Below are 26599 nucleotides of genomic sequence, written 5' to 3' on the forward strand. Positions count from 1 at the left end.
GAAAATGGATAAATCCATCTGGAATACATAACATGTTAAATTCTGCTCATAGTTATACTGGTATAAAATCCAGAGCAGCTAAACTGAAGTGAATAGATTCCAAGGCCAGAGGGGACCATTGTGATCATCTAGTCTGACCTCCTGTATAATACAGGGGGCATAGAAATAAGATGGGCCATAAAAATGTGGCTACCCTGGATATACACTGTAAATGAGAACAGAATTTGAACCAAAGTCTAACAAGTCTTTCTGTAAATGTTATTTTTTCAGAATAATTACTTGTGAGGTACCTCATCACTATCAGCCCTTAGCGTGAAGTAGTCTTGTCTGTGCCTGCTGTGGATCAGCTCCCTGAAACAATATTGCCAATCCTAAATGTTCAAAAATCATGAGTCAAGTTCTCCAAAAATCATGATATTGGCTTTAAAATCATGAGATTATGTAAAAAGAATAGATTTAGTGTACTCTTTTTTTGCCTTCTGTTTTTTGAGACTTTAGGGAGCACTGGGGTCACATTTTGAAGCTTTCTCCACAATCATGAGGGCTGGAAAATTATTTCTTTAAGAATGAAGGCTGAAATATCACACTCTCGGACACTCCATTGACTCCTGGACCTGGGGCTTTAAGGAAAACAATAGTTATCATGAGACTTATGACAAAATCATGAGAATTGGCAACACTGCGACCAACAGCTTCTGGCAGCACAAGCACTACTTTGCAGGCCCCTGCAGACCTTGCTCTCTTCACACATCAGCCCAATACTTGGAGCATTTCATGAGGTGTCCAGACCCTTAGCCACTGAAGACTCACAGAATTACCTGGCCTGCTGTTCCTAACGGAACAGTACATACCAGCTGGTAAGATTCAACGCAGGACCAGCACTTTGCTTAACACCACAGCACTTAGCTATTTATAGTGAAAACAAGAATAAACTTGTTATCAAAGAACAAAGATTAAAGTGGTAGAAATAAGATATGTTGGAAACAAATGGTTACATATAAAATAAAATCATAACGTTTTCTAGAGACTAAAATAACAAGTTGCTTTCTTGTCTGAAGAAGTTTATCTCACCCAGAGTTCTCTGTGGCATTTTCAACCATGCCTGGTTGAGACCCCTTTTTCATGAAGCAAAAATGATGTCCTTTTATTCCCCCAGTGAACAGTGCCTGGGTGTCCCCTTTGTCCCCCCTCCCTAATATACTAAGGCAAATCTTTGATATGCTCCTCAAGACAAAGTTCTCTTCCACTGCTGTGATTCTCTTTGTATTAGTTCCTTTCTGAAGTTCATTCTTACAATTCTGCATTTGCATTCAGTTCAGACTGGTGATATGGCACCCGTTGTGAAGGAGACAACACGTATTCAATTTACAATATAAATAGATAGGTTTTCTGTCAGAGGGGAGATGTCTATTTTTCACCTTTGCTGGTGCCTACTGCATTGATACAGACTTTGAGAACATTTTTCAGGATATACATACATAACTCCTTACACAGTATCTGTACATACATGCCAGCTGGCATTAAGCAGTTCTTGGGTCACGTGTATATTGTTTGTTTATTTGTTTTAAATATTATGTTGTACTGCTATAGAAGTTTCAGTAGAAAAGAATTTAATTTAATTTTGGTTCCAGTGTAGTGGAGTGAATAACCATTCTGATCAATTACATTTCAGTAGCATTAAACTAAATACTTTAGAATGGAATCCTCTTAATTTGATGTATTTAAAGAACAAAAGCAAACAATCCTGAATAAAAAAAAATACTTAGCTTGCTAACGATATGTTGACACTTTATAAAAAGATATGATGAACCCATGTGGGATCACATAAAGAAAGGCCTTTTCTTTTTTAAATTTGGCTTGCTCTGCCTATACTGATGAAATGTTACTTTATTTAAAAAAGACAGGCTAGTGTATTCTGTCTAGTATCAAGGGGATTTGGGATTAATTAGATAGCTTTCAGATGTTTCTTTAAATCGTACCATCAACCGTCTAAGAAGAAATGAAATAATGCTGAACCAAATTTTGCAATCTTGAACTTGCCTTACATACTTACTGTAACAAATATGTGGCAACAAACAATGTATCCATATGGATTGGCACTCAGCTCTTGGATATGAACTCCTGTGCATGCAAGATGTTTGAGAACAAGGATTGCCTAACTGTTGGGAGTATTGCAATGTCCTGGCATGTGTGTGTAATGTTACTTGCTGTTGAATCTGAAGCAGACCTGTTCAAGTGTTTGTGATTGTATTGCCCACAAGTCGCCTCCCCTAAGCTTGCCAACTTTCCCATTTCTCAAAACCAGACACTAGAGCAGGAGCACCAGAACCTCCCCCTGCTCCGCCTCTTCTCCCCTCCTCCCCCCCCAGCCCCACTCCCTGCTCGCTCTTCTCCCCCTATCACTCGATCCTCTCCCATCACCATCCCCAGTTCAGGATTATTCACCTGCAGCCCATGGAGCTGGGGCCGCGAGCTGCGGCCTGATGCAGAGCCTGCCTACCCACAAGATGCAGGTATGGGATGGCCACGGCTGAGCAAGGGCTTGTGCAGGTTCATAATGTGGCACCTCCCCCCCACCATCTTGCTTGTCCGTAAGGCAGGTAAAAAGTGGGAGGGCTTTTCAAAGTGATGGAGCCATGGTCCTCTGGCTTCCCTGTTTTGGTGCCCCAGCACTATCGCTATGGTCAAAGTTACCTGGGCCGCTCAGCTCTCCCCAGGGATCCTCCTGAACCTACTGGCTGGTTTCTTGGGGTAGCAGAGCCCCCTGGAGTTGCCTATGCCACCCAGCTCCCCCTAGGGATCCAGTGGCCGGCTAGGGGCCAGACCCCACTCTCTTACCCCAGCTGCAGTTCCTCTGGGCCCACAGCAGCAGCTGGGACAGCCCCAGTTAAGGGCTGGGGCAAAGCGGAACCAAAAACACCTCCAGCTGGGGGCTGACTCCCCGCTCCTGCTTGGCAGGTGATGCTCTGCCCTGGGCTCTGGTTGATGCCGCTGGGCCTCATTCTGGGGAGGGGGTGGGCTGAAGCTGCTGGCCACAATCCCGTATCTTCCCATTTTTGCACACTTGCTGTCTCTGCGCCCGGGGCAGCTGCCCTGCTCGTTTCATCCTAGTTACAGCCCTGGAAAATTGAGGTAACCAGACTTTTGGTGTCTGGTCAATACTTCTGACTGGAGACTCTACAAATCCCCTTAAAACCGGAGTTTCTGGTCATAAACAGGACATCTGGCAATCCTAAGATATAGCAAGTCCTAATACTACTAATAGCTAATCAGGATCTTCTTTAGTTCTTGGACCAGGATCTAAAGCCCATTGAAGCAAATGGTAGTTTTTCTTTTGACTTCAGTGGACTTTGGACCAGACCCTATTAGGGATTTGTGGGTTTCCTGAAAGCAATGCTCCCAAGTTATATGGCTGATGCCAAAATTGGTACAGTTTAGCTGGTGATCATGGTGTCTATTATTTGTACCACAGTTTTGTTACAATAAGGATAAATATTTACACCTGAGGATTTATACAATTAAGAAACTGAAGTTCTCATCTTATCAGTTCTCCAAACATTGTTCAGCTAGGCTGTATTTCAAATGAGAGAGGAAAATATCTCTGTGACCTACAAAATATTACTAGGAAAATGTCTCTGAAAAAAGTAGCCAGTCTCCATGACTGCCAGTTCATGAGAGTTAAGTCATGTTTGTAACTTTTATTTCCAACAAAACAAAAGTCAGTACTTCTTAATACACCATTATTTGACTTCAGATTTTATATTCTCCAAGAGGAGTGAAGTTTCACTTGATTGGCTTTGTAGGCGTAGACTATTTTGTGGATTCAGTACGTGTTTTCCATGAAGTATCACATTTAAAAAAAAATAAAGGTGAGGGGATTCAGCTTTCTAGAGCAGGAGTTCTCATCTTGTATGCTGTGGACTAGTGGTTGCCTGCAGAGCACTTGCTGGTGGTGCACAGAGAAGTGGCTGGTCCTCCTTGTTTCCTGTTTCTAAGTTCCATGAAAATAAGCTAGGAAAATACTTAATGTATTTTTAATATTACTTCTCCATGTATGCAATTCCTGTAGCTGATACAAAGCTGACATGAGATCATGAATAGGGAGGGAGATGGTTTACCCAGCCACCTCTCTATTAAGAGGGGGACCTGCCTATGAACACATTTAAAAAACCCTGCTCTAAACTATTTGCTGTCATCCAAGTCAGTCTTCACTGGTGAATCTTTGATGCATTCTTATGTGAGAATTAAAATATAGTTTCAGCTGGATTAATTACCTGTGATAAAGTCAATTCATTGCTCCAGCTTTACTCCCACTTCATTTGTCTTCATGAAACACTATGCAGAGTCATAGGTTTGCTGGCAACTATAAAGAAATTATATATTTTAATAAAGACATCCTGTGCCTAATACTTACACTTACAGTAACTTATTTAAAATGATAATATCTATATAAAATCTTTCATCTGTCTCTCGGAACCACACATCCCATCTCATGTTTAGTTCTGGAAATTGCTTGAATTGCCTTCGTAGGGGAATGGTTGGAATTACACCATTTCTTAAACAGTCTCTCTCTCTTGGTGCTCTTTTTCCTCTCCACTTTGGACATCCTCTTTTTCTCCTTCATCTGTCTTGCTTTTCACATCTTCATTGTTCAGTCTTTTCTCTCTCTCTTGTTTTGATGCTTTTTTATTTAATTTTTGTTCCTGAAAGAGAAGTGAACAATAATTACAAATATATCTAATATAAAGAACATTTCAATATCTTGAGTTTCTTATGCTTTGCAAAAACAACGAGAGTCCTGTAGCACCTTAAAGACTAATTTCTGTGGGCATAAGCTTTCGTGGGCTGCAACCCACTTTGTTAGATGCATTAAATGAAAATCACAGATAGGAGGTATATATACATCCAAGGGTAAAAAAACAACAATGGGGAGAGCGAGTGCTAACAAAGGCAATTCAGTTAGAGTAGATGAGGCCTATTCACAACCATTAATTAGAAGGTGAGAATGTGTGAACAGTGACAGTTACTTCTTGTAATGAGATAACCATTCCAAGTCCCTATTTGGACCCAGTCTGATTGTGCCACATTTGCATCTGAGTTCCAGCTCTGCAGTTTCTCACTGAAGTCTGTTTTTGAAGGTTTTTTTGTAGAAATATGGCAACTTTCAAGTCAGCTACAGAGTGTCCTGGGGGATTGAAGTGCTCTCCTACTGGTTTATGGATGTTACCTTTTTTTATGTCTGATTTGTGTCCATTTATTCTTTTGTGTAGTGACAGTCCGGTTTGGCCAATGTACATGGCAGAGGGGCATTGTGGGCACATGATGGCATATATTGCATTAGTAGATGTGCAGGTGAATGAGCTCCTTATGGTGTAGCTGATGTGGTTAAGACCTGTGATGGTGTCACTAGAGTCGATGTGCGGGCAGAGTTGGCAACGGGGTTTGTTGCAGGGATAGGTTCCTGGTTTAGTGTTCTTGTTGTGTGGTATACAGTTGCTGGTGAGTATTTGCTTCAGGTTGGGGGGCTGTCTGTAAGCAAGGATAGGCCTGCTTCCCATGGCTTGAGCAAGTGAGGGATCATCTGCTAGGATAGGCTGTAGATCCTTAATGATGTGTTGTAGAGATTTTAGCTGGGGGCTGTAAGTGATGGCCAGTGGTGTTCTGTTGTTTTCTTTGTTGGGTCTATCTTGTAGTAGGTGACTTCTGGGTATTCGTCTGGCTCTGTCAATTTGTTTCTTCACTCCCCAGATGGATATTGTAGTTTTAGGAATGTTTTATGGAGATCCTGTAGGTGTTTGTCTCTGTCTGAGGGATCGGAGAAAATCCAGTTGTATCTTAGGGCTTGGCTGTAGACAGTGGATCGTGTAATGTGTCCAGGGTGGAAGCTGGAGGCATGAAGGTATGTATTGCGGTCAATTGGTTTTCGGTATAGGGTGGTATTAATGTGACCATCCTTTATTTGTACTATAGTCTCTAGGAAGTGGATTTCTTGTGTGGACTGGTCCAGGCTGAGGTTGATGGTGGGGTGGAAATTATTGAAATCTCAGTGGAATTCTTCGAGGGACTCTTTCCCATGGGTCCAGATGATGAAAATGTCATCAATGGCGTAGGTAAAGAAGAGGTGCTTGGGAATGAGTTTCGAGGAAGCAGTGTTCTAGGTCAGCTGTAAAAATGTTGGCATACTGTGGGGCCATGCGGGCGCCCATAGCTATGCCACTGACTTGAAGGTATAGATTGTCTCCAGATCTGAAGTAGTTGTGGGTCAGGACAAGTCACAAAGTTCAGCTACCAGGTGTGCCATATCATCATCAGGGAAAATGTTCCTGATGGTTTGTAGTCCATCTTTGTGTGGAATGTTGGTGTAGAGAGCTTCTACATCCATAGTGGCTAGGATGGTGTTTTCTGGGAGATCACCGATGGATTGTAGTTTTCTCAGGAAGTCAGTGGTATCACGAAGATAGCTAGGAGTGCTGGCGGCATAGGGCCTGAGGAGAGAGTCCACATAACCTGACAGTCCTGCTGTTGAGAGTGCCAATGCCTAAGATGATGGGGTGTCCAGGATTCCCAGGTTTGTGGATCTTGGGTAGCAGATAGAATAACCCTGGTCAGGGGGTGTGTCTGTGTAGATTTGTTCCTGTGTTTCTTTAGGGAGTTTCTTAAGTAGATGTTGTAGTTTCTTTTGATTTTCTTCAGTGGGATCGGACAATAGTGGCTTGTAGAATGTGCTTTGTAGTTATTCTAAAAGTGACCCCACAGCTATGCACTGCTCACAAGAACGTCTGCGTGATAGAGTACTTAATGGGGTGAGGGCTAAAATCCTTCTCTGGAGCAAGGGAAGGGAACTCATCCTTTTATCCCTTAGAATTGTTTTGGCTGCCAGGAATGGAGCAACTTCCATTTAGGTAGGCCAGTAGGTAGGCTGATTGAGAGAACTCTACAATGAGGGAATTTGCTGGGATCAGTAAAGAATGGCCCTGATTTAGAAGGGGAGGAAAATTCTGTCTCCTTTTGGTGGCATTGGTATGCTCCACCAGAAAGAGTTGAGCATTCAGGGAAGGGGGAAGAAAGAGGAAGGGCTGACCAAAACAAGTGTAGCTTGTCATTTATTAAAGATGGAGCTGGTAATGATACCTATATATGTATTATAGAAGGGGCTGGTAATACCACCTATTATTAAGGTTGCCTGATACTTCCCCATTTTCAGTTGTATATAACTAGGGTTGGCAGAATTTGATTTTTATTTTATTTATTTTTTTTTTACAATTTTGATGGATAATATCAATGTTTATTTTAAAACTTTTTTTATTTTTATCTATTTAAATGTTCATAGTTATGGGAAATGATGGGGGGGTCAAACAATACTTATTTAATCTCAGACATTGAGATTTTAAAAGTTAAAGCTTTATAACCATTAAACCACAAATTGTCAACATCACATATCAAAATATACCAAGTAAATATCCTTAAATCAATCTCTAATAAGTTCTCAAGCAGCATTTCTTCTTACTTTGTCTATCTCTGAGTTTTTATTATTATTGCTGGAAATACTGTTTCACTGGTGTGTGTGTGTTTGATGAAATTGACATTTATCAGTAAAAATCTAATCCTTTGAAGCCCATGTATAATTTTGCCATACGTGAACTATTTGGGCTGAACTTTTTCATGCTCGGTGTTTGCATCAGAATTAATTTTATTTTAAAGTTTCCATGAAGATTATTCAGCTGTTTCTGAGAACAAAGCTAGGGAAAATATGCAGTTTTCAAAAGTTAAAAAAATTTTTAGTGACCTTTTCTTTGAGAACTTGAAGTTCTACAGCTTCCATGTGATTGAGTAAGGACTTCAAAGGCTGGCATTTGTGTCAGGGATGTGGTCCTTTGCTGTTCCTGTGAAAATCCACCCAAATTTGACCAAGTCCTAATCCTATGAAAAATCTAAGTTTGCATGTGCTCAGAGACTTTAGCAGCTAAAATCTCCAAAGATTTGGTACCCACTGAGCGTGATCCAGCCCCTCACAAGGTTCTGTGTATGACTGGACTGAATGATTATTTGTAAAAGGCAAATATCATTCTGAGGTGTATTAATAGGAGTATTGTGTGTAAGACAAGGAGGCAATTGTCCCGTACTCAGCACTGTTGAAGTACTATGACCAATTCTGGGTGCCACACTTCAGGAAAGATGTGGACAAATTGGAGGGAGTCCAGAAGAGAGCAACAAAAGTGATGAAAGGTTTAGAAAATCTGACCTCTGAGGAAAGGTTAAAAAACTAGGCATGTTTAGTCTTCAGGAGAGAAGACTGTGGGGGGGGCGGGACGGGACGGGACGGGACGACATGATAAGAGTCAGCAAATATGTTAAGGGTTGTTAAAGAGGATTGTGATCAATTGCTTTCCATGTCCACTGAAGGTAGGACAAGAAGTAAAGGGCATAATCTGCATCAAGGGATATTTAGGTTAGATATTAGGAAAAAACTTTCTAACTATAAGGATAGTTGTGCTCCAAGGGAGTTGTGGAATCCCCATCATTGGAGGTTTCTAAGTACAGGTTGGACAAAACTGTCAGGGACGATCTAGGTATATTTGATCTTGCTTCAGCATGAGGGAATGGAGTTGATGACCTCCCAAGGTCCCTTCCAGCCCTACATTTTTGTGATTCTGTGACTGCGCATGTGTCATCCCTGCAGAGCGAGTGAGCATGTCTCATGCTAGGGCAGGCCCACCGAGAGCAATTCCGGACCCCAGGGCAGAACAGTCAATGGCCCCCACCTCCCTAAAAAAGAGGGCTGACGCTTATGACCATGGGCATCAAGTGAAGCTTCTTCTTGGGAGGCTAGCTCCCCGTCCCTCCTCTTCCACCCGCGTCCTTGCCCACACTCGGCCCGCTCGCTACCACATTCCTCCCTCCCTTAGTCCCTCTCCTCTCTTCCATGCCCCCCTTTCACCCTGCGGTGAGTGACAGCGGGGGGGGAGGAGGAACATAGGGAAGAATGGGGCGGGCTGAGTGGGGGAGGAGGGATTGCAGCGGCAGGGAGGCCAAGCGGGGTAGGGGGCATGTAGAAGATAGGAGGGGGTCAAGCAGGAAGGAGAGAAGGGACACAGTGATGAGCGGAGGAGTGGGATGGGGTAGGGATGGGGTCTGGGGTGGAGTGGGACCTGAGGTAGAGTGGGGGTGGACTGTGGGTGGGGCCATGAGCGGAAGAGGCAGGGCGGGGAGCTAGCCTTCCCAAGGGGAAGCTTCACCTGTCGCCCATGGCACAGGCCCTTTTAAAATTGGCGGGCCCCATGGCAATTGCCCCCTTTGTGCCCTCCCCCTCCGCCAGCGAGCTTGCTGTGGGGCTACAGGGGCAAAGTTGGACTTTCCCTGTAACTGCTGTTCCCAACTGTTTGAGGCTGGTGTGGGGCTGAGCACTGGAACTGCAGAGCAAGGAGCCTGGCTCTTCTGTGCTCTCAATGATCCCCATGCTGGCACCCAGAATGGTGGAGAAAGATGCCTGACTCCAATGCAGAGGGGACAAAGCTGGACTGTGGGGAGGGAAAGGAGTAGATTGAGACAAGGAGCCTGGTGAGACTGAGACTGGGAGAAGAGAGAAACTGGACTGGGAGTTGGGAGGGTGAGACTAGGACTGAGGTAAGTAGCTGGGAGGCTGTGAATAGCTGGGCAAGGAGACTAAAGCCGGAGAGGGAAATAGGGGAGTGAGGAAAGATGCTAGGAGCCCCTTGGCTGAGGTAGGAATACTGAGATTGGAGACGGAGCTGGGTAAGCGGAAGAAACTGGGAACCAGTGGGGAAGAGAATGAGGGCCTGGGGAAGAAGAGATAAATCTGGGAAGGTGCTGGGTGCAGTGAAAGAATCGGGACAAGAAGTCAGGAAGGGAGGAAACTGGGACAAGAGATGGGTGTTGGGAGAAGTGGGGCCTTGGACTGGGGATCTGGGGGGTGCTGGTGAAATGGGCAGGAGTGGGGAGGATAGAGACAGAGATGGATGAGGAGCCAGGAGGGGGGAACTGGGACTGGCTGGGTAAGAAGATGTGGACTGGGATGAGAAGCCTGGGGATTGAAGACTGACTGGGTAGCAAGGAGAATGGGATTGGGATGTGGAGCCAGAGGTAGAGCAGAGACAGGACTTGAACAGGGACAGATTGGAGGTGACAGGGCAGAAGGGGTCAAGCTTGGGGGAAATGGGCAGAAGTCTGTGCCCACAAGAGCATACCCTTCCTGAGCTTGGAGTGGAACCCAAGATTCCTGAGTCTCACATTCCTCTGCTGTTACCAAATACCTGTCAAAACCACTGGCAAAGTGTTTAGTTCTGTTTCATAATAGAGAGTGACAACATACTACTGCTAGCAGTTACTCTGTTACTTCGAGTGGCTGAGCTCTGTGTGGTGGATCTAAAAGTTCCAACTCCCCTGATGACTCATGTAGGTGTCAAGATGATGCCACATGATGGAATGTCTCTTTTTTTTCAGTTTGCTTTTTCTAAAAACTAGGAAATTAAATACAAAAAATATATTAAAAGAAAATCATTGTTGACCAAGGTCAAACACGGAAAACTTAGGAAAAGCCAGAATTGTGCCGTCTTTAATTACGTGATCATATGCTCTTTATTCCACAGCTACCCTTCTTCATTCGCTGCTCTGCGGATGAATCTGGGTTGTGCAGTGAAGGAGAATTGTCCACAGGACCCCTGCTTCAGTTGTTCCAATTGCTAGAAAGTGTGTAATGGGGTAGGAGATTGCATGAAGAGAAATGATGGTCTCATGGTTAAACAGATGAATGCTGCCCTGGCAAATTAGATTATATCGCTGCTGCTGCAACAGAATTTCTATGTTGATGTTGGAAAAGTCACCTAAACCAAACTTTTCACAGGTGATAACTAACTACGTATGTCCTTCGTTGTCTGTGTACCCAACTTCAGACCTTGGGGCCTGATTTGTATAAGTGCTGAGCACTCGCAGCTGCAATTGAAGACAATGGTAGCTGTGCTTTGAACATATATAATTCCATGTACTTTGAAAAATCAAATTATAGGTATTTAAAATTGGGCACCCAAAATTAGTGGATACTTTTGATTTTAATCTCTGTACCTTTATTCCCCATCTATAAAATGGAGATAGTATTACTCAATCACTTAATGGGAATGTTGCTAAGATAAATTAATGTTTGTGAAGCACTCAGTGTGACTACTGTAGTGATGAGTGTCATAGAAAATCCCAAGCGAAAATTAATAACTCTGGCTTTAAAGCAGGGTTTGAATAGTGTGCAGTAAATAAGGCCTGGCACTACATATTGAACAATTAAGATAAACAAAATACTGAGCACCATCCATTCTGTGCACTGAATGAGGCAGGAGGTCCTGTGAAAAAAATGTGTGATCATATAATTGACTACCATAATGCACATGAACAAAAGGGGTGAATTAAGGTTGTACAGACAACCTTAATTCTGGCATTTCCTAACTTCTGAGTGCTTGATAACCTTTGCAACCTTATTAATGTGCATAGTGTTTTGTGTGTAATATATATTTACAGTGGTTCAGGTTGCTAAACTCTTTCCATTTCAAGCCCTTCTCATAAATGATTATTACTTTGATAGACTTTAAAAGTTTTTGGGCTGAAACTTTTCATACTTGCTTTCTACCTCGGGCTGAATATTTCTGGAAAGTTTCAGCAAAAATGAAACAGCTATTTACAAGAATAGGGCTTGGAGAAAAATAATCTTTTTTCTTCATTGTTTAACCAATTTTTTCTCCTCTTTCTTTCAAGAGTTCTAGCACTCCATAGGTGTGGAGCAGGGACTTGAAATTTGGCAGAAGGATGGTCCTGGGGCCAGAGAGATGCCTTTTCCTGTCCCAGGAAAATCCACCCAGATTTGGTTGCGTTATTAACCCCTAAAAATATCCTTTTACACATGCTCAGTAGTTATAAGCCCCTGTGATGCTGAATGCAGAGGCATAACTCTTTAATACCTCTTGCTGTTGATTTACAGCTGTGCATTTTATCAAAGAAAATAAGATGCTGGCTACTTTGAACAGCAGATGTTCTGTGGAGTCGAATATGATATATTTGTATTACCTCAAAATCTTGTACTATTTAGTCCTTTTTAAAAATTTTGTTGTAGCATTTGGCTCTCTGTAGCGGGACATTTAAATTGTTGCCTTTTTCCATCACAGAGGGTGTTGCATTTCAGCGATGGACAAAGTGATTCCTAAGTGCTGTAATTTCTACAGTCACTTAATGAAGTTTGAAGAGTCCTTTGGGAACCATTTTGATGAATGGTGCTATATAAATGTAAGATCACTTATTCTGGAGCTGCCTGCCAGTTATAATGATGTGCTCTCTAGAACAAATATGCAGCAGAACATACAAAGTGGGCAGGTCAAATCTGTAATAGTTAAGAAAAAAACAGAAGTCCAGGTTACCTTTTGATTCTGCAGTTTACACCACCCATGAGGATATTTCGCAATGTTGTCCATGTATTTTTTTGCCCTTTGCCAATCTTCATGCCACCTCTGAATTTGATACTGAGGTTCACACTTTGTAATCCTTTTCAGAATGGCACGGTTCTCTTGGCTCACTCTCAGTAGTTCCTTCTCTCGCTTTTCCCTGTTTAAACTAGAGGTGGAAATACAAAGAAAATCAAGCTTCTGCCCAGTCACTAATGTGCTTGAAAAATTTGTGGGTCAAAGCTGGAATTTTTGTGTTTGAAACCACTGTAAATCTTCTGTGAGAAAGAAGCTTTCTGAAGCCATTATACTTCTCCTAAGAGGAGTTTCTTTTCCTTGCTCCATACTAACAAGCCTTCACAACTCAGCCCTTTGTCCTTCTGAAGGAGATATGTTTTGTCTGAAGAAGTTTTACATTCTGCCTCTCAGATGAGATCTTCAAAATTGAGATTGTGTCTGTTTTATGTAGATGCTAAAGATTCCTTGGCACTTTTTATATGATCCCAACCCTAATTTTGTATCTGTCCTAAAACGAGTCCTCCAGCCCCTGAATTATTTTTGTAGCTATGCTGAGGGAGAGGGCACGCCTGGCTGCTGACATATTAATAAACAATTATTTTAGGCACCTAGCTTTGGTCCTCTGTTTTCCAGTAGGAAAATGTCTCACCCAAATTCCAGCATAAACCAGATTGATTGGGTTGGGAGAGAAGGTGCAGAGAAGTATCTGGTCAAAAGTTCTTCACAAATATTTCATGACTGGTTAGTGCCAGAATTAACTGACATTCATTGATGCCAAGGGAGCATAGCAGCAATATATGTTAATCTTCAGTAAATGTTATTTTGTGTGTGTGTGTGTGTAATGCTGCTGAAGATATGTACATCCATTAACTCAGGGTCAATGGTATTTCAAATTACTCCTCGTACATTTTTCATTTCTCAGGGAACTATGCTGAAGTCTGGAAACTCCCTGTTATAGAGCAATTGCCGTTCTGGACTCCATCTGGATTACCTGAACTACTGAACTGCACCCTTCTGTCTAGAGACATGTTGGGGCCTGATGACAGAGCTATCATTCCCTCATCAACCAGTCTGTCTGTAAATGAATCATGATGGTTAACAAATGACACTTGACTTGCACAAAACATTCCTATTGCAGATCCTGGTGTCCTTGTTTCACTTCTGAATTCTCTTCTTACTACATTGTTCTGCTATACTCTGTTAAGAGTATGAATTTCCCTTGGCGTTAAAATAGTTTAAACAGCTACTCTCCTGTGAGAATCTTTTGAGAGTGTCTTACTCATTCTCCCTTGAGCAATGACTAATGTCCTGATTTACTTACTCAATATGGTTACTGTACAGTGTTCACTTTGTTGTTCTTATTTCATCTCAATGTTTTGGACCTACATTTTTCCAGTGATGTCTGTGGGAATGACTGGCAAAACAAGTGGCAGTAACTCACTCAGCAACAACAGCTTAGCTGGGACATGATCATATGTTTGTTTCATTTATTTCCTCTAAACTAGGTCAACAATCACTCTCTTTTCCTCAGTTATTAAACTGAAGAAATTAATCCAAAAGCTGGCATCTCTTTTTCCACAGAGACTAGAAAGATGACCCTGGAGCTGGAATCCCCAAGACAGGGCAGGAGAACAAATATTTAATATATTAGCACTCCCGAGGCCTTCTTTAAATACATGTTCTTGCTGAGCAGATTATCCATTGCTATGTTTATCACTGTCACAGTACCTTGATAACCCCATACAAGTTCTACTGCTGAAGTTACCTTTTGGCCTCACAGTAATTTCTGTTATCAATTTGCCCTTTCGTCCTCATGATGCAGGACATCTTCTCCAGCAGCAAACGGTTGTCTCTTTCGATTACTGAAAGCCGCTCCTTCTCAAGCTTCATGCACAAAACAGGCAGAGAAATATGTGTTTGGTATGGTCAAATCAAAACAGCAGTGTGAATATTTTAACAAGAGGTTCCAATTCTGGTTGCACACAGAGATCGAGACAAATCCTGGTATGGTAAAAATTCACCTCCAGTGCTGAGGTCCTGCAGAAGAACCCCTGCGCTACTTAAGACGCACATAATTTAGGGTTTAAATGCTTTTTTGGGGCCCTCGGCAGTGGGGTGAATTTCACCCTGAAACAAAAACATACTGTGGGAGCAGTAAGCACTACTTTCCAGTGACTTCAGTGGGCTTTGGGTTTTGTCCAGGAAAAGACCATCTCTGTCTTTGATAGGGTTACAATCTGATTTAAGGTGGGAAGCAACAAGTGGGTGTAACAAGCAAATGGAAAGCGCTGCAGTGGGAGGATGTGGGTAACAGTGATAGAAACATGTGGCTGCATAGACTAGTTACATGCACAATTAGCTAGTTTAGAGTTATTTTTTAAAATTAGTTTTAAGATCTAAACATGGATCATTAATGATATCAGTAAATCCAGTACAACACAGAGGTTCATTTGTGTAACTTGAAAAGATACCATGGTAATGGGAGCAATGTAAGAACCTAAATAGGAGAACGAGGTGGGATGAAGACCTTGTAGCTAGCCTGGAGCTAGCCAGACTTGTGAAAAATGTTTGTGAACAGCTGCCATTTGGTAAAATCTAATTCATTCAAAAAGCCCCTTCCCTCCCTGCTCCTCCCAAAATGTGCTCTTCAGAAGTATATTTCTGTGCCCCAAGAATGCCATCTCTAGCCGGGTGGTTTGAAAGTAACCAGAGAAGTGGTGACTTTGTAAGAGGCAGAAAAATCATTTCACCATTCCCTTCAGCATTTAACTTCAACAAGTTGCTCCTAAGAGCTCTTTCTCCCTCAGTGTCACTGAAAAACATATTTTGTGCCTACTGATTCATTCCCCCTGCCTCTTTTGTTGTTTTTTCTAGCACTCTGAAGGCCTGCATGTCCTAGATAAGATAAATGTTAAATTTTACCACATGCAGCCCTGATAACCTTCAATAGCTAATGTTTCTGTAGTGAGCTACTGTGGGGGCTCTTAGTGCATCTTTTTTGTTTGCTTGGCTTTATAACCAAAACAGGTCAGATGTACCTCAAATTGTATTATGGGTATACCTAAAAATGGTGCTGTTAAGTAATCCCAACTGGCTTTAAACATCCAGAGGGATAGTAACTACAAAGGAGAAGAGAACCTGGTTACAGGAAGATAAACCTACCTGCAACATTAGAGACTTTTCTTCCTATATTTACATAGCATCTCTAAACGAATTAATGTCACAGCTGGATGGGGAACCCAGTGCCACTCAAAAGTATCAGGGTGCTATTAGCATAAAGGGACGTATCCAAGATTGTCAGGTTCAGATTTTTACCTTTTTTAATAAACATTGTTAAACTCCGTATAAAACTCCATATATTTTTTTTCCAGAGGAAATGCTTCATTGCTCTTTTTTGGAAAAAGAGGAGGAAAATGGCAACAACCAGCACAGATGCCAAATCTAACAATAGCATATAAATATGTATTCATAGAGGAGAAATTAATTGTTTTGATAGTGAAAAAGTTTCAAGCTCTCTGGGGGTTATTATAAAGTACAGAAAGATGATAAACATTTTAAAGGCCAAATCCTGAAGTCCTTACTCCGGCAACACTCCCTTTGCCTGAGGGAGATGGTATACACATTTTTTTTAAGTGGACGAATACAATTATTCTAGGAGAATATAGTTAATTTTTCCATTGTCATTTTCTTTTTATAAAGAATATCTTGTCTTTTTAATCATAGAGATTTAAATATTTTGAATAAATTACCAATCAAAACTATCCCTTGTTACATTTCTCATGTTTTGAGTATGCCAACATGTCATAAGATCAGCTAATTGCCCTATGATAATGTTCTGGTTATTGTGTATCAGTTACTGTAATTTTTTCTAATGTGCAGAAGCAGATTTTAGGCAGGATCTTTGAATGCTGAACCTGGTAATTAGAGGGAATCTGATGCATCAGTTAATACAAATAAGAGTTTATTTGATGTGAGGCTGGGAGGGCAATATCCACTGGCCCAGTTAGGCAGATCATGGGCTAGGAGTGAAACTAAAACTTTGACCATTTAATCTTATTCTATTCCTGTTTATCTGCCTCTCTTACTTTCTTTGGAGGGGAGGGGGACACTATGGTGGGCATTGGCACATACTTTCCAGTTCTCTGCTACTTAATTATGTCACATAGCCAACACGATACCTTTAGCTTCTTTAACTTCAAGTGAAGATGGCCATATGTCAGAGGAGGAGTGGTGTCCACCACAGGTTTGGCTGTCTTTATCTGCAGCAGAAAAAATTATCATTATCCATTTTTGTTTAAAATAAAATCCTTACAAACGGTTTATGGGAATTTTTTTAATTGTCTACTGTAATATGATATCTGACGTGTTCATAATGTCAGCAATGACAAGCCTAACCAGGGAGATAGTAGGAAATGAAGGTATTAGGACAATTGTTTTCCATCTCCAATAGGACTCAAACCCACCCTCCCAGAGAAATGGAAAAACTACGTAAGGCCAGATTCATCTCTGTACGGGTGCTAGGACTGTTTGTGCCTCCTTTACTCAGGAGTGTTCAAGTCTGGTTTTGCTTTAGGCACAGGCTCCCTAATTAACGTACCTGTTGCAATAGATACTTTGGGCTGTTGCAGGGATGAAGAACCACTGAAGCATAAGAGTGACCTAACTACTCCCTCTCCTGCTCCCAGCCTACCCTGGAAATGTCCCTGAAGCAGTGCCTCCTGAGGAGGTGTGGATCTAGGTGTGGGGAACTACTGCAAGGGACTTCTTGTGTTTTAAGTATTTTCCATGGCCCCTCTGTTACAGCAATGCCTTAATATATATCCTCTGATGCAAAACTCACTGAATAGAGTTTGTATTGCACCAGATTCAGTGGCACAGTAAACATTTCCTTCCTCCTGACAAATCACATGAATATTCATGTCAGGCCTGACAGGAAAATTACTGCACATGGTAGTTCATATGAATACTCTTGGGTCAAGGAGACCCTGGAGGTGATAAAATGGGGGGGGAGGAGGAGGAGGAGAAGAGAGAGAGAGAGAGAGAGAGAGGCCGCTTTGTGACTCGGAGGGACCCTAGAATAGATTAATGAAATGCTTTAGTTACTAGTATGGGATAAACAGTGCCCATCTCGTTAATACAGTATATATAATATAACAATAGTGCGTGTGTATATAATATGAATAATTATTTGAACTATGCCCTCTCTGATTGACTCTGGCTTTCAGAAGTTGCTTACCCATGTGATGTGTAAATAAGTGTAGAACATTTACATGCTAAGCAAAAGGTGTTGTCAAGTAAGTGCAATTTATATGGTAACGGCATAGAAAATTGCATTCCGTAAAGCGTTGCCTGGAGTCCACATGTAGCTTTCCAAAGCTCCTAATGCAGCCTGGCATAGCACAGAACTTTGAGTCTGGGACCAAGCCTCAATCCCTGATGACTTCAGAACTGATGAAAACTTGGATAAACTACCAGGTCTATATCAAAACTGTATAACAAGGCAATAGTCATTTATTTGGTTGATAGCAGTGATTTTTGGAGCTGCAATACTTGGACTGAAGTTACACAGTATCTATTGACTCAAGCTGCCCAAGTGCTGGTAACATGTTTGGTTTCTTTTTGTTGCAGTCTCTAATAGAGGGCCTGATCCTGCAAGATGCTGAGTGCTCTCAACTGTAATTGATTTTCCTCACAGTTGAGGGTGCTTAGCATAACAGGATTGGGCCTCAATTAACAGAGGTAGTTTATTATTGGATAGCAGGGCTAAATTATTTTGTCAAAAGAGTTTTCCATCAAAAATGCTATTTCAACTAAATCATTTTTTGTGTGTGAAACATAATTTTCATTAAATTTTGTTTTTCGGGAAAAAAGGTAAAAAAATGGAAAGTTTTGATTTTTCATTGTCAAATGACTCTCTGTTTCAACATTTTTATTTTATTTTATATAAAATAATTTAAAATGGTCTAAATGTAAACAAAACATTTTCAGTTTATCAAAAAAGGTTTTGATTGACCCAAAATGACTATTTTTTAAATTTCATTTTGAAAAATTTTTAGAAATTTTGGCTTTTCATCATAATTTGAAACTTTTTTTAATCCCAAAATTTTTCACAGGACAGAAAATCCATTTCCTGATGACCTCTAGTTTCAAGGTCTGAATTCCCTGAGATTAATATGAAGTGTCCTACTTTCTAAGGGGTAGTTTATATCCACAGTGGAGGCTATTTTAGCCACTCCAGCATCAGACCATTCTTAAATAGCCCTAGTCACATACAATGGCATGGCACACAGGAGATTAATTCAAATAAAAGGAACTTTTTAAAAATTAAACTTCTGATCTTGCCATTTTGGTAGAGACAAAATGCTGGATTTGATTTTATACTTCATCTTTTAATTCTTCCCACCCATGAGTAAAACTGGTGGAACAGAACATGGAAGGAAGAGTGTATTTTATATGGTAACAGCATATGAAACTGACCATATCTATAAATAATGAAAAAATATTTCCTTACAGTAAGGTCAATTACACAGTGGTATCTTTTTAAGGTAGCTATGCAGTTGAATCTTTATCACAGGAGTTATTCAGATTTAGACTAATGAAAGCACTGAGGAAAGGCCAGAACGGAACAATCCTGTATTGTCACTGAGATGGACTGGATAACTGACCAGAACTTTTCCATCTTTAAATTCTATGGACATCATTATCATACTTTAAACTGGTGGCAAGAGGTAGCAATCTACATACAATGAATGCTATTATTAAAAAACTTCTGTGGTAGCTCAATCCTGATGTCTAAGGAATACTTTCATGCTAATGTTTAAGAATACATAAGCATTTTCACTGACAAATTTGACTTGCTTATTTACTCATTAAAGTAAATTTACTCACTGCACCTACCCTTTTCTTGTGCTCTTCATAGTTTGTTTTGTCCCATTTTTGCTGCAGATATTTGTTGCCACATGGTAAAACTGGCTGGTAGGCTCTATGCATCTTAAACAACATAGAGCATCTCTATAACTGACGTTCTTCTAAAGAATGAGTGATATCACCCTGAGCCTTCTTAAACAAAGCCCTGGAGACTGGGTATGTTTGCAGCAGGTCATGTGGTGGTTGTCATGGTATCACTGCTAAGAAAAAATTGAATAGCCAGTGGTAGCATTTTAAACAATATGTTTAGAGCATAATAAACAAGAGCTGAACATCTTTGCAAAAGATTCCAAAGGGTATCGTCTCAATGTATCAAATAACTTAGCAATTAAATTTCACTGGTCATACTTAGCTCTGCAATGATTAAGGAAAGACAGTATCTTAGTACGCTATTATTAATACCTCTTGTAGCACCACAGATATACATGAGTTTGTATAACATTTGTCAAGCTTACAGTTTAAAGACATGCATTAGTCACCACAATACAAAGCAAACACATAGTGTGGGGTGTAGTCTTTAAAGCTGCATTATCATGTTAAAATATTTCTTCGCTGCTAAGTATGCACTTTTTTTTTAAAGCCACATTAAGTATACATTAATACCAACATGCTTCAATTTGTTAATAGCCCAGCAGCCTCTGTTTGTTGTAATACCATCTGATCACTGATGAAGTAGAGGAAACTCACAGAGGTTTGCAGAAACAAGTTGTTAACAGAGATAGCCACTGGGTCCCATGAGAGAGGATGTTTTTTGGGTTTTTTTAAGTGTTTCTAGTGAAGTCCTTTACCTTGCAAAGATCTTCTTAAAAACATCAATTGATTACTAGGGTTAAAAGGAATAAGCAGTTGAGCTCTCCTTCGGCAGTAGGAAGCTGAAAAGAGTGTGTGGTGGGGTGCTACCTATGGCCCAAAGGGGCTGTTCCAGCCTCTGGGGATTGCTGGAGCATAGACATACCCTAGCCATATACCACCCTTTCCCAGACACATCTTCTGTGCTAAGGGCTAGGAGGAGCATAGTATAGGAAATGCGGCTGGCCATATACCCTACACCCCATTTTGTATGTAAAATGAGTCCCTAAATTTGGAGTGTATCCCAAAGAACCATCTCGCTAACCTTTTTCCAGATTCTCAGACTGGCGTTCTGCATAGTAGCATACATAGGTGGCTGGAAATGGTTACCTCTGACGAGGTGGGAGGCAAAATAATGGGCCCTTCCAAGTAAATGCTAAGGCCGACTCTACTTGATAACGTTTTCAGCCCGCTGTGAGGCTGGGACTGAGCTGGTGCTGCTCACTCGGGGCCTGCTTCTGTAGGGTGCTGAGCACCCTGAACCCGAGCTGACAAACCACTTATGCATGTGAATACTCTCACTGAAGTCCATGGGGCTCCATGAGGGTCTGCTGGCACCGTTACAGTTGCAGGACGGGGCCCAAGTACCTCTGATCTGTGTCTTGTTTCACTTGTTAAACTTCAACATTTAATTTGGCTTTTATATTTAGATGAATTTTGTTTTAGATCAGAAGTGGGTTGTTTTTTTTTCTCCTTTAGAAAAAGCTGTGTGAAATGATACCTCAGCAGAAATGGTAGTAAAAATACAATCTTTGCACATACTAATTTTGATGTGTTAAGCAGACATTTCCCACTCTCCCACGAATAGCTAAGGGAACTGAGAAGTGTGATTTTGGCCACTGGAGAGCTTCAATAATTTTTGATTAATATAACAAATATCTGAAGAATGTCTGTGAAGTTAATAGAGAATATAAAAGCTGTTAAGTTCAAATAAAGCCTTTCACTTAGTTCAGACTAAGATCTACATGTATGCACTAATTCATGAAAACCAGACAACATTACGATATTGTGCTTTTTCTCTTGAACAAGCAGCATTGCTTAAATATTTTCAGTTGGGCCCTGATTTGCTTTGCAGAATTGTGGCCTTAATGTGTTTTGCATAATAAGGCATCTTAAGTGCTGCAAATGTAATAATCTATTAGGGCTTGATGCAAAGTCCATCAAAACCAATGGGAGCTTTTCTACTGACTTCAGTGAGATTTGGATCAGGGCCTGGGAAAATGAGGAAAAATGTGTGATGGAAACATGGTAGATCCAGAATTTGAACTAATTGGCCCAAATTCTCTGCTTCACCTGAGTTATGCTTTGGGATGTAAGAGGGAAGGAGAAGCGGTCTTAAGCCACCTCTGTGGCCATTTCCTACATTGCTGGGGCCATCCAGGTTGCTGATCCAATCTGGTGTAAAAAAGTAGAGCAGGTTCAAGGCTGCTCACTTTTAATGCCCAGCTACCTATGTCCCAAAGGGGCTGTTCCAGCTACTGGGGATTGCTGGAGCATAGACATACTTTAGCCATATACCTGAGGGCTGAGGAAGAGCGTAGTTTAGGAAATGTTACTGGTGGCCATAAACTTCCAGCATACGGGAATCATCTTCCACTTGTTACCGCATGACATTTTCATTAAATAACTAGAATGATATAAAAATAACTTGGCACACATTAAATCAGTGATACTCAGAATGAGGCTCGCGAGCTGCATGTGGCTCTTTAATATGTCTTCTGTGGCTCTTTGCAGCACATGATATTAAAACACTGTGTGATTTAATTATTAACCAGTCTAAGCTATTGACCAATCAGGATGCTTTTACTATGTTATTAACCAATTGTAGTTGATAAAATAATAATAATTGGTCAGTCATTTTGCTATGAGAACTAAATATTTCCCCTGTCATGCTGCTTAAATATGAATATATAGTACTATAGTAAATTAAATGAATTCACACTACTATGCTTCTTTTGGGTAATGCTGATCGCTAATTTGGCTCCTGAACCACTGAGATCTGAGTATCACTGCATTAAATGGATTAGAAACTGACTAAGTGATAAGTCTCAAAAAGTAATTGTAATTGGGGAATCATCATGGAGCAGTGTGTTTCCAGTAGGGTCCCGCAGGGACTGGTTTTTGATCCTATGTTATGTAACGCTTTTATCAGTGACCTGAAAAAAACCATAAAATCATCACAATAAAAGTTTACAGATGACCCAAAAATTGGGGAAGCAATCAATAATGAAGAGGACAGGTCACTGACACAATCTGGATCGCTTGATAAACTGGACACAAGCAAACATTATGCGTTTTAACATGGCTAAATGTAAACATATGTGCCTCAGAAGAAAGAATGTTGGCCATACTTACAGGATGGGGGACTCGATCCTGGGAAGCAGTGACTCTGAAAAAGATTGGGGGGTGGCTAATCACCTGAACATTAGCACTCAGTGTGACAGTGTGGCCAAAAGAGCTAATGTGATCCTGGGATGCATAAACAGGAGAATCTTGGGAAGGAATAGACAAGTTGTTTTACCTCTCTATTGGACACTGTTGCAACCACTTTTGGAATACTGTGTCTTGTTCTGGTGCCCACAATTAAAAAAGATTGTTGGTAAATTGGATGTTGATAACCTGGGTTCCGAGAAGAGCCATGAGAATGATTAAAGGATTAGAAAATATGCCTTATTAAGGGTAGAATCAGAGAGCTTTAACTGTTTATTTTAACTAAGAGAAGGTTAAGGGCTGACTTGATTACAGTCTATAAGTATCTACATTGGGAACAAATATTTAATATTGGGCTTTTCAATCTAGTAGAGAAAAGTACAACAAGATCCAGTGGCTGGAAGTTGAAGCAAGACAAATTCAGTCTGGAAATTAGGTGTATTTTAACAATAAGGGCAATTAACCACTGGCCCAATGTACCAAAGTTTGTGGTGGATTCTCCATCAGTGAACATTTTTAAATTAAGATTGATTTCTTTCTAAAAGATCTGCTCTAGGAATTATTTTGGGGACGTTTTATGGTCTGTGTTATACAGGAGGTCAGACCAGATGATCACAATGCCTCTTATGGCCTTAGAATGTATGAATCACTGGTCAGTTAAGCTGGCTTTAAGGCTGGCTTGTGCCACTTTGGGAGGCAGAAAGTATCTTTAACAGACCAGAATATCTGGCCTATCTCTGCAATGTAACACAGACATTTACAATACATTAGTCCAGTAGGTTACACAATGTTTGTATAGCAGCTATGGGAACGTTCAGATGCAACATTATGCACATAAGGACTCACCTGTTATTCCTTAATAGCAAGAGATATATACTGAGGAATAATAATTAAAAACAAAATTAAATACAACATAAAGATTGGAAGATTTGCAAAAAGTTATTCCCTAGTTCATAGCATAATCCAGTTGCATACAAACTTCCATGCATCTCAAATATAATTTTCTATATGTTTATTTTCTTCAATAGAAAAGTAAAATGATGAATGTGGACCTACCTACATTTTAGTTGTACATTGCTACATAAACAGAGCATCTGTTTAAGGGCTCAATCTTGAAATGTGTTGAGTGCTTCTTCAGAAGGGCTGAAAACCCTCAGCTGTTACTGATTTAGTTTTTGTCTTATTTTCAGCTTGCACTTGATTTCTGAGCAAACCTGCCCTTATAATGATAGACTCAAAGAGTTTGGAGCCTTGCATATCCTGAGCTGCCAGAGTGGTGCTGGTGGTGGTAAATTGGTTTTGAGCTGCCTGCCGCCCACTCTGGTCATGTTGCAGGGCTGTGAGTTGCTACCCCCATCCTCCTGCGGTCTCCATGTCAGGAGAGATCAGTTTGGCCTAGGAACTGCTAGCTTCAGCAGCTACTTATGTTACTTGTCCTGGGCTCAGCTATAGAATGTTTCTTAAAGTTAAGGAAGATGCTTTTTTTTGGAAAGTGTAGATCATGTGTCTTGTGGCGATAACATTCACCCTGAGAAGTACTTTATTTCCTATTTGCTTTTGGTTTGTAACTTGTGCACTTAGAAAAAAGTGAGAGATTAAAAATGCTTATTTTAAAACTTTAAAAGCTTCCTTTCACGATTTCTGTGCAAAACTACATTAAAAACAAATTAAGTCTCAGTTTCGACAACTGTTGTTTTCTAAATACCATGGTGATGACTGCAGTATAAAAATATAGACTAATATAGAAAAATAGAACAGATCATCTCAAAGTGATTATAATTCAGGCCCTGATTCTACAAAGTATTTAAGCATGTGCCTAGCTTTAAACATGTTTAGTTCCATTGAAATCAATAGGACTAATCACATGACTAAAGTAAGTCGTGAGTACGTGTTTGCAGGATCAGGCTTTAGATCCCTAAGTATATTGCATTTTCTTGGACGGGGATTGAGAGAGATTGAAGGAAACCAGTTTTTGTCAGTTCAAAATGTTATTTGATCTGATCCAAAGATCTGACCCAAACCCTCCATGCTCACACCTTTATCAAGTAACTCATAAGCAAACCACCCTCCCCAGTAACTGAAGAATCTATCCATCATCAGTGGGATGAAAAAGCAGATTGAAGAGCTGTTGCAGTGAATGAATAGGACTTGTTCTCTCTGTGAACACCAATAGCTGGCATATATAGGCGTATAGGGTCTGATTGTACAGCTATTGCTGGATTCTTTTTTAATACATGGGCCCCATTTAAAGATTTCATCAGGAATTAACTTTTAGCTAGAAAAAGCAGTTTTTCCCACCCATTGTTTAAGTAATTGAGGGTGACAGAAAAGCACTATGAAAAGTATATGGGATAAACTTTGTTTTTTTGTTTAAAGAAAAGTTTTTAAAGAACCTTTTGCAAAATCAAAGCTCCCACCAATCTGCAGTAAAAAGGCAGAGTTAAAAAGTGTTTGGTGCTACTGTGCGACAGTTTATCAGTAAGGCCTTGTCTACACTGGGAATTTTCCCCCATTCCAGCCATGAACATGTCTGCAACAGTAAAAAAAAAAAAAAAAAAAAAAAAAAAAACCCAAGGCAAAAAAAGCTGAGATTTTCATCGGTGGAGCTTACCCCATTCTGAAATTATGTTAACCTTTACCAGTACAAATGTCAGCTTACTTGTCTACGTACATAGTTTGCACTGATGCAGCTACGTTGATGGTCAGAACAGGGACAAATGGTCAACGTAGGCAAGGTCTAAGTTGCAGGAAGCAAGGTGATAACTACCTAAGAGCAGCAAAGGGCAGAAAACTTCCAGAGGCCTGAAGTGTAGCCAGATCTGATTTCATGCAAGAACAGAAAAGTATGCTGGAGCTATAAAGGCTTGTAGCTAAAAACAAAACATAGACAGGCTTGTATAGGTGTGTGTACTGTGATACATACATATGCACACACAAGTGGGCTGAGGTTAATATTCATTTTAAGAATTCTAATGCTGTATTTGAAGCACTTTGCAATAATGAAGCAATAGAATGCAACAGGATGTGCATTCCTTGTCTATGATGTTAAGAAATTGTAGAGGAGAAAATTAGGATTTTACTTACCCTTACTTTTCTCTAATTTGATTAGGTCCCTAGACCCATCAGTCCCCTTCTCCTTCATAATTTACTTTCCACTGCATCCCATGAACCTGGATGATCTTTTAGCAGCACTTTGTGATGTAGCATCACCTTCCAACTCTCACTGTGTATCTCGAAAAATAAATGAGGAATGTCAAAGAGAGATGCTGCATTTCACTGAATATAAATATTAGAATATGAACCTCATTCCATTCACTCAGCCCTACTGGGCACACAGAGATCAGCGGCATGAAAATGTTAGACATGGATATATTAGCAAAAAGAAGCATCTCTAAAGCTGTTATTTATTTGTATTTGTGCACACTGCACTAAGTATCCATCATTTTTCTAGACACCCTTTGCAATTTTAAAAATACTCTAGTAAACAAACAGAACTATTAGTTACCCTGGATCAAATCCAATAATATGGCAACAGCATAAATCCAGCAAGAACTCCTACTAACTGTCCCTACACAATCCCCACCAGAGTCTCAGCTCATCACAACCCGTACCCAGCTGCACCTAACACCTAATGGGCAAAAGAGAAAAGGTGGGATTTGCAGTTTTTCCTGAAGAGATTCATGAAGACTCAGGCTGTTTAGCACCTACAGAGGAAGCAACTTCCAAAGTTCTGGACCCTCCAGGGAACACTTTGTCAGCCACCCCCGTTTTCTCATACCAAGTAGGCCTCCGTTTAATCTTTGACTGCTAACTGTGGCAGGATGTCAGAGAGAGAGAGAGATAGGTCCCAGACTATTTGGGTTTTTATAGGTGAAAACCAACATTTAAAAATAAATCCAGAAACCAACAGGCAGCCAGTGCAGATTGCAGAGCATGGG

General features: G+C 40.7%; 1 protein-coding gene and 1 long non-coding RNA gene across 3 annotated transcripts in view; one reads left to right on the forward strand and one right to left on the reverse strand.

The window, feature by feature from the left end:
* Positions 1-13798, forward strand: part of LOC137163426 (uncharacterized) — a 42383-nt gene extending 28585 nt beyond the window's left edge. Inside the window, exons 2-3 of the long non-coding RNA XR_010922715.1 lie at positions 12165-12282; positions 13378-13798. This is a non-coding gene — a long non-coding RNA (uncharacterized lncRNA). The remainder of the gene's footprint in view (positions 1-12164; positions 12283-13377) is intronic.
* Positions 3612-19478, reverse strand: CFAP97D2 (CFAP97 domain containing 2). Of its 2 annotated transcripts, XM_067563639.1 has the most exons (5): positions 19353-19478; positions 16634-16714; positions 14221-14339; positions 12414-12606; positions 3612-4703 (listed from the first exon to the last, which is right to left on the reverse strand). In XM_067563639.1, exons 1-5 carry the CDS (start codon positions 19455-19457, stop codon positions 4557-4559), a joined length of 645 nt encoding a protein of 214 aa, XP_067419740.1. In that variant the 5' UTR covers positions 19458-19478; the 3' UTR covers positions 3612-4556. The 2 variants fall into 2 exon arrangements, with proteins under 2 accessions (XP_067419740.1, XP_067419741.1); XM_067563640.1 differs by lacking the exon at positions 12414-12606 and having other exon boundaries at positions 4568-4703.
* Between the last annotated feature and the right edge of the window lie 7121 nt (positions 19479-26599).

Source organism: Emydura macquarii, unplaced genomic scaffold (assembly GCF_026122565.2).
Source record: "Emydura macquarii macquarii isolate MOO-44397 ecotype Brisbane River unplaced genomic scaffold, CSIRO-AGI_Emac_v2 contig_2531, whole genome shotgun sequence".
Taxonomy (NCBI): Eukaryota; Metazoa; Chordata; order Testudines; family Chelidae; genus Emydura; species Emydura macquarii.

What these genes read in the sequence shown, in the direction of transcription:
- CFAP97D2 (XM_067563639.1), bottom strand. Translation starts at nt 19,457, where the DNA reads ATGTTGTTTAAGATGCATAGAGCCTACCAGCCAGTTTTACCATGTGGC. An exon ending in TGAAGTTAAAGAAGCTAAAG is followed by an intron (nt 14,340 to 16,633) that starts GTATCGTGTTGG and finishes TTGTGCATGAAG; the next exon opens with CTTGAGAAGGAGCGGCTTTC. An exon ending in GTAAACTGCAGAATCAAAAG is followed by an intron (nt 4,704 to 12,413) that starts GTAACCTGGACT and finishes CTTCTCTTTCAG; the next exon opens with GAACAAAAATTAAATAAAAA.